The 8774-nt window shown below is 39.4% G+C and overlaps 1 protein-coding gene across 2 annotated transcripts in view; it reads right to left on the reverse strand.

The window, feature by feature from the left end:
• Positions 1-1623: 1623 nt before the first annotated feature.
• The window catches only part of HSPA12A (heat shock protein family A (Hsp70) member 12A), a 55313-nt gene continuing 48162 nt past the window's right edge, over positions 1624-8774 (reverse strand). For both annotated transcript variants that reach the window (XM_017809300.1, XM_017809301.1), the window contains 2 exons: positions 8197-8300; positions 1624-6754 (listed from right to left, as the gene is read on the reverse strand). In XM_017809300.1, the coding sequence (XP_017664789.1) occupies positions 6120-6754; positions 8197-8300 (739 nt within the window). In that variant the 3' untranslated portion in view covers positions 1624-6119. The remainder of the gene's footprint in view (positions 6755-8196; positions 8301-8774) is intronic.

The following is an 8774-nucleotide window of genomic DNA, read 5'->3' on the forward strand; positions in this document are numbered from 1 at the left end:
TAGAAGGATCAATCTACCAACTTCTTAATTTTTTTGCCATCCCATGGTAGTGAACACCATGTCCGAGTTCAGTAACTTCTGCTGTGGGCACAAAGCCAGAGGTCTTGCAATATGGTGTCTAGTAAACCTTTCCCTATTATTATATAGTCTCTGAAAAATTAGAAAATAAGTACTACTTTAAAATTATAAGCAACACCCACTCAACTGTATGTTAACCAAAGACAATACAGAATTTCTCAGTTTGCAGAAAAATGTTTGCCGTCAACTGACTTAATATATGGCATAAGGATTGGCACAAGAGAGTTTTTGCTGCAAGAAATTGATCTTTGCATCTGTGGAACTGCACAGGCTATAGTGAAACTTCTTGCTTTGTTTGAATATCCACATTCAGGTCTCTAATTTGAAGGAAAAAAGCACAATGACTTATTATGACTGCATCGGTTCCACCACAAAAAAATGTTTCTCTGTGTTAGAACACAGCATGTGTTGAGAACTAATAAAACAGAATTTATTCCTAAAAAAAAATTAAGTACAAGCATTCCAATATCAGTACCTAATGAAACTGGCAAATAACAGGCCTGAATCCCAACTACACAAAGCATCTGCATTTCTCATCAATTTACCCAGGCTGCATGTCTTGAAAATAAAGCAGCTCTTGCACTGAGTAAAGGAACTCTGCATTCATTGTCCTTAAGACATTTTATAAGTTGTTTTATTCTATTGCTATTCACGTGAATATAACATCTGCAAATTTCAGTAAGGGCTTATGTGATTTTGTAGAACCAACAATTTATACATAATCCCTCCTATCGGGATGGGGCTGTAACTTTAAATATAAACACACTCATATGAGAAAACCTGGAGATTTAGAAAAGTCCAATGAAAGGATCAAATTCTGAATGCACATACATGAAACTCCACTGGAAGCTTCAGCGATGTGCTAGAACACTGAAAGCAAAATTTGGTTCTCAATGTGTCTCTGAAGACTGTAATTATATTTCCCATTGTACTGGTAACATTAATTGAATGTTTAGATGAAATCAAGTTCATTACAAGTTAAATACAGTACCTCGCCTATTAGGATGGTGTTTATAATTATAGTCATAAAGCACCTGTAAAACATCTTCATTGCAGCACATAGGAGGAAGTTGGGGTGTAGTGGCTGCTACACATCTCAGTTCACTCTCTGCATCTCTGCATCTGAGCAGCATCGTACACGAAGGTCACACATGCCCCTGAATCCTCTCTAAAGCTGGTGACAACAATGCAGAATTTTAGAGGGATGTGGCCTACAACTGTTAGCAGAAAAATGTAATATTGCACAAATTGTTATGCAAGGTTTTTTTCAGTCCAGTTGGACCTTACTAAACATTTCTAGATCTATAAAGAGGTACATTTTCATGCAAATATACCTGCTTATTGGCCTGATAATACAATTTTAACAATAAACCACCTTTTAATATACAAGACCTAAAGCTTACCATTCTCTTTGATATACCAAATTTTATATTTGATTTCCTGGCTCTCTGAGAGCACTACTACAGAAAATACCAGATTTGCTTATGGTATTGCTCAAAGTCATTGCCATTTTCGTAAGAACAGTGACACCCAAAAAGAAAAATGAATTTTAAGGTATTTTATTTGACATGATTGAAGACACAAGAACACTCAAGATACAATCCAGACAAGTTGTGAACAGCTCCAAACATCAGTGAAATCTGAATTTATCTTGCACAGAGGTGAACAAGACCACAATGGTTGGTTTTAGAATATAGTTTATTTCAAGCAGGTGAGTACTGTGACGTTATGCCCAACAACTTTTATACTATTCATCCGCTTAAGCCACTTCATATCATAAATATGCAGCCTATCTTGGCAATTAAATGCCTGCAATATATAACTAGCCTTCTCATAATAATGCATTAAAACTCCTGTATATAAGTATTGGTATATTCATACCAATGTAAACTGTCCTAACCATCACTGCACATTTATCATATTCTAACACAATTAATCATTCCATCACAATTAGCTGCTAAACTTTAGCCTAGAGTTCAGTAACTTGGACCCAAACTTGCAAGTTGCTGCTCAGAGCAAAACTTCTGCCAAGACCCCTGCTTTCCCTACGGGTAGCAGGCCTTGTCTTTTCAACATTAAGTTGCACAATGTCATCTGAAACCCCTACCAAAAAAATGCTGCACAGGGAACCTCCTGCAAAAGTATCAGAACTATGATTCTAAAATTTACTCATTCCCTAGTAAATTCCACATTAATTTTACAGCCTACCATCCTTTATCAAAATGGGCATCCACATGCCTCTTACAATGTGAAATTGTTTAACTGGATTACAGTCTACAGACAACAGCATAACATTCTACTTAAAATTCTAATTCCTTAGGAAGACGAGCTAATTTTCCATTCTTAAAGAGGGCAACAAGGATAGCTGGGAGTTTGTTCAGTAGTTCAGTGCTCTGCAAAGATAAGCTTGATAGTGCTCTCATCAGACTGAAGGAGGAAGTGCAAAAATATGCAAACCACATTTTACAGCTGCAGTAACTTCAGCACCAAGCCCCTGCTTGGATCCAAATGGGATCTTACAAAAGGTGAATACAAAGGGCAGAGAATCACTGCTGTGCAGGGAACTGTGCTTCAGAAGAGCTGCAGGAACCACCCTGCAGACAGCTGAAAACAGCACAAAAACCATGGGCCACCTAATCTTGCAGGTCACCTCCTCTTCATAGGGGAGAGGAGGGCAGGGCAGCCATTTAGCAGACCAAATTCTGTGTTAAGGCCACTGAAAACAAATCTGTGCGGAACTGGACCAACCCAATTTAACACTGCATGCACAGACACCGAAGCCTGGTTTTCTTTAAGAATTCTGTCTTTTGGTAGGTGAAAATGGTAAAGAGAGACTGGGTCTTACCTGCAGCTACAATACATGAGTGTTGCCTGACTTTGGAAGGTCATTTCTTGTTTGCAGTGTTTTTGTTTTTTGGTTGTTTTTTTTTTTTTTAAATTAGAGTCCCTTATTAAAACCCAAAAACCTAGTGAAGAAGCTGTATACCCAGATTATACAAACTAATTTTAAACTTGGTTTTACAGGAGGATTCATCCATTATTATGATGAACTGCTGGAGAAGGAATGGTCACCATCTGAAATGAAGAAATGAAAACCCCAGCATCATACTAGTGCATCTGTGTAACGTGTTTAACTGGTATGAGTTGCATTGCAGGAAGAATGTTGTATTCTCTGACACACCAACATTTCTTTCCTATTATTGTAAGATCACCTTTTTACATTTCATATCTTATCATCTTTAAAAGCCTATAATTACAGAAGCTGATTGAGAAACTATGTTATTTAAAATTAACAGTTGAATGAAATCAACAGAGGCAAAGAGCATTTTTATACAAGAAAATAGCACTGTAGAAAGAAAGAGTCTGTACAATATTTAAATATTGTATATACATAAAATTATATTGTTTATAACTCATCTTAAAGTTTCTCTTGTTTGTAAACCATGGAAAGCAACACACAAAAAAATCCCAGTATTTAGCTTTTAAAGCATTTAGCAGGCAGCAGGAAATCGACTGCTAGCAAGCACACTTTGTAATCATAGAAAGTATCCAGCTGGATACTATGACTAGCATTCTCCTTAGTCCTTTATTTATATATATATTTTAAAGCTAAATGCAGAACACACTTCCCATTCAACTAAGGAATTCTGCAGGAGACACAGAAAACTCAATGACAAAATGCAGTGGATCAGTTCTGCAGCTCTTTATTGTGGCAAAACTGCAGGATAAACACAGAAAGCTTAAGTGCAGGACTGAAACATAAATTAGTGAAATTACTGATTAAGCTTTTATCTCCCAAAAGTGTCAGCAATGAATTTAACTCATGCTCAACTTATTAGAAAGGAAGCTTTAGATTAATAATAACATTTCAAAGCTTCAAAAATGTAATGAATTCCAGCAGGTAATTGGGCAGCTCTGTATAAATGCTCTGAAGGCGTCAGTATTTTGGGGTGATTCTAGGTGGCACCAGTCTGCTCATTTGGAGTGGGATTTGGATTTGAATCTGTAGTTGTCAGTTCATGGCAGATATAGAATGTAGGTTTCAGAAGTTTTCCACCTGTAGCGTTTTGCAAAATAGAAACTATTTGAGTTGCAAAAGAAATATTCCAGGTGAACATGCTTAAGAAAATGTTTCCAGAAAGTTGTTATCTGGAAAACAAGATGCTGCCATGACCATCTCCGCATTTCCCCTGCGTTAGAGTTCTGTGCTCACAGACATGTAAAGCCGTGTAGCTTTATTTAATGCTATTTGTAGTTGCATTATATTGGCTTCTGCCTTCCACTTCATTGGCCATCCAACTCAACACAGCAATATATTTTACTCCATTTAAATGTTTACTACACAAAATATATTATGGTACTTGTGATCTGAATGGTTTTCTCTCTTTTAAGTCACTTAAATGTTCCTGGACAGCCATCATCTACCTGTACTTCCAAATCTCAATATAGGAATTAACAAGAAAAAGAATAATCACTTGGAGAAGTGCTTGATAAACCAGACAGGTCAGTAGGACTCCAACAGAGTGGAGAAATCTGCAGACAGGAACCTCAAAGTTCAGTGAAGGCAAGTGGAAAGTCCTGAAGCTGGGGAGGAACAACCCCCTACACGCTGTGGACTCGGAAGCAGCTTGGTGGCAGTAAAAGACCTCGGGGTCTTGGCAGACACAAGGTTCAGTGTGAGCCAGCAATGTGCCCTTGCAACAAAGAATGCCAACAGCCTCCTGGGCTGTATTGGGAACAGCACTGGCAGCAGGTCAAGGAACGTGATTATTCCCCCTTATTCAGCCCCGGTGAGACCACACAGCTGGAGAGCCAGATCTGGTTCTGTGCTTCCCAGTACAAGAGAGACGTGGACACACTGGACTGAGACCAGCAAAGAGCCAAGAAGATGATGAAGGGATTGGGGTATCTTCCATGTGAGGAGAGGCTGAAAGAGCTGGGGCTGTTAGGCTCGAGAAGGCTCAGGGGACGTTAGGAACGTGTACAAATGCCTGACAGCAGACAGTAAAGAAGATGCAGTCAGACTTATCAGAGGTATCCAGTGAAAGAGGCAATGTGCACAAATTTAAACTCCAGATATTCCTTTTGAACAGAAGAAAAAGCTTTTTTGCAGTGAGAGTTGTCAAATGAAGTTTAGGCATCTCCATTTTGGAGATATTCAGAACTGAATAAAGCAACCTGTTCTGGCTGACACTGCTCAGAGCTGAGAGGTCGCATCAGACAGTCAGTGATGTCCTGTTCAACCTCAACTAATATGTGATTCCACGGTTTCAGATGGAAACTAATAAAAATAAGTTTAAAAGACCCAAATGGGAAACAGCTTAGCTCTTAATAATCTTCCAAAGTATAATGAGGGCAATGCTAGCTAATTAATCTAACAGCTTGTTCTGAGAGCTTTGGCAATAAAGGCCTTGTTTTCAAACTGGAGCAATCAATATTAGGCTCTTAGATATATATATTTGCTTCCTAAATCTAATTTTAGGAATTTCTGAGGATTTTCTTTTCCCATTTCTTTGAGTCATTAATTTTCAACACTTTAAATTCCGAAAGCACCGGGTAAAGTTAAAAGAATACTACAGACTACTAATTTGTTCCCATTGCCAGAGGATGGTGCTGTTTAAACAGATATCCCACACAAATACACCCCCTACAACAACCATGTGGGTTACTGACTGTTTCTTAGGAGGAAGAGGAAGAAGAAGAACAAGGCAAAGAGATTATACTTTTATATATTTTTAACTAACCTTCGAGACCCAACAATAATCGAAGTGTACTTAATAAAGGTAGATCTTTAAGCATGCTTGAGTAATTTAGGAACTTTTAACTACCTCTGGAACTTTAGCTCCCAAAACTTTTTAAGGGTCTTTCAAAATCCAGCCTTTGATCATCAAAGGGCACAAACATGACATTACCCCACCTCACTACTAGCTGTTCTCATGTAGCCTGCTGAAATTCAACTTGATTACATGATATATGAATGTCAAAAAATGGAATACTGGAAGATCAGTCTCACAAACAGGCTGTGGTGGGGAAAAGGACCATTAGTAGTTTAAGAAATCAATACCAACTTTGACACTTTTAGAGGTTGCAACATCAATGGCCATGGCTTTGATTTCAGTGTCCCCAAACTGCATCAGTGTTTTGATCTCCCGCCGGTTCGGCACTGAAGCATCAGTTCCCGTGAGATCCAAGCGAAGGGTGCCACACTTCTTCACCCCAGCCTCGGTGATGAAGCCAACGTTGTCTTGTTCTGAGCTATAGATATTGATCACTATTACTAGCTGGGAAGGTTTGGCAGGTGTGTAGCTGCGTGTCACAGTTTCCCCAAGGGCTACGGATTGGTCGGCTGAGATAAATTTGTCGAAGACGTCAGTGCACCAGCGTGTGCCATCTTTGACCAGAAGCTTCTCCGGCGGGTGCTTCCCTTCCACGAAGCGGTTGAGCACACCAACGCCGTAGGTGAGTGGGGAACGCCGCACTTTGATGACAGCAGGGTCCAGGCCAAAGAGAACAGCTCCCTTGAGGATGGTGAGACCCACATCCTGAGGAATGATGACTCGACATCTCGAACCAAAAGCGCTCTGCACGGCTTGTTGGAGCAAGGGGGACTCGGCGAAGCCACCCACCAGGAACAGAAACTTGACATTGGTCACTTCTGGCTTGTCGAACACTTCACCTAAACAGAAACAGAGCCCATTCAATAAGGAAAAATACACTGTGACAAGGCAATGCAAATGCAAATCCTAATGTCTGAGTGCACCGAATGTTTCATGCACATGCACAAGATCTGAAAGTGCCACATCTATGCCCACACTGCCACTCTCAGCATTCACTACTCCCACTTCTGTAGTCTCTACTATACTCTATTTCACTATGAATTCACTTACCTCAAAGCATACAATATTTCTGAAGTGGCCTTTAAAACAGAATTTTTATTTAGCTTCTATGAGTAAAGGGAGACATACATTTCTTGCAACAAAATCCTGCCAGTCACATTATGGGTAATAGGGAAACAGACACCATCTTGCCACTTCAAATATCAGCGAGACATTCTCAAACCCAACTGATTCCCACACCCATTATTGCATTCCAGATAAGTCACCCCATTTTAAATTCACTTATTATTTCTGACCCTGACATCTTAACCACAATAAATACCACCTGTAAAGTTACACCTCCTTACATTTTTACAGATGTTCCTTCTTAGCTCAAACCCACAATCCCTACTTTCAGGAATATCATGCAGTTCAGTTGCAGGCTCACCCTTAGTTCAAATAACTGAGGCAGCACGACTGAGTTACATGGCACAACTGTTGTAATTCTAGGCCTCTCCCTCCCTGTTCATATATAAGTTCCGACCTCTGAAGTTAACCTAATAATCCCTCACATATAGTGAGCAAAACTGGATATTCCATTCCAAATATGATTCAGTTAGTGTTTTTTAATGTGTAGAACAGAAACACTTTGCTCAGTACATACATTATACTCTACTTGATACAAATCCAATCTTCCACCACAAAGATCTTAAATAATCATTTTCCCAATAAGCCCACATCACTTTCCATTACTGGATAAATAAATACGGTGCTGCTTAAGCTGCACCTGGAAGTACTTTTACCATGATGCATCATTTACTATTTGCATTTAAGAGATGTCAGTGATTTGGAGGGTCATGAACAAAAGCTGGGAAGAAATGAACTAGAGGTCTCAATAGCAGGAAAAATCAGAAGCTAGTTACACCTCTGGCATTATTAAGTTGCTGCCTGAAACAGGAAAAAGAAAAGCAGGATCTGGGTTTCGCAGTGCATTTTAATCTTGTGAATGCTTGCAGCCCTGGAAGTACAGAATAATTGAAGCTTAGGCAGTAACAGGACTGAATCACACTCAGTAACTAGTACTAGAACTAAGCAGGAGGAGTATGTGTTCAGATGTCCCTCACTTTTATTATTTTCCTAACTAATTTGTAGACAACTACAAGTTTCAGAACTAAATTCCTCGCCCACAACTGGTACATACTAGGAAGGTTATTTGACTTTATTACAGTTACTGCCCTGAAACAGCGAAGAAAAACCTCCATTTCAACTCAGCCAATAAGTGGAATTACACACAGACACGTACTGAGGTGCTGAACAATCTGGTCAATTGTAGGTTTGAAAAGAGCATTCATTGCATCCGGGCTCATCCTCAGCATTCCCTGGGAAGACCATTTCACAAAGTCCACACTGGAAAAGAACAGTTAGGAAAAAACATTAAAACATTACAGCTGAGTTGCAAAACAATCATCAGACATACTAAATACATGAATGAATGAGTTTACAGGATCTGTGAGCATTTTGCTTGGAAGAAAGTGCCCCACTTCACCCTAGATCCATACCAACTGCAGCAATGTAAAATTTTAAAACAGAATTATTATTTTTCCTTGTCTAATTGTTGTTTTCTTTGCCTGATTGCCTTTTGCAGCATTAGTAATGCTCAACTGCTTCCTGAAACAGCTGGCAGCCAACCCGGGGCTCGCTCATTTGAAACAGCACCGATTCAGCCCAGAAGGGCAACATTTAGATTACAGCAGTAGCAGGCCAAAGCCACGGGAAACACACAAGGAAAACAAGCAAGTCTGGAAGCCTCAGGAGGCAGAAGAGAGCATAACATTTTTAATTAAGCACAACATTTTATTAAGTGAATACAGGCATTAGGTT

Source organism: Lepidothrix coronata, unplaced genomic scaffold (assembly GCF_001604755.1).
Source record: "Lepidothrix coronata isolate B3197 unplaced genomic scaffold, Lepidothrix_coronata-1.0 Scaffold25, whole genome shotgun sequence".
NCBI classification, from domain to species: Eukaryota; Metazoa; Chordata; class Aves; order Passeriformes; family Pipridae; genus Lepidothrix; species Lepidothrix coronata.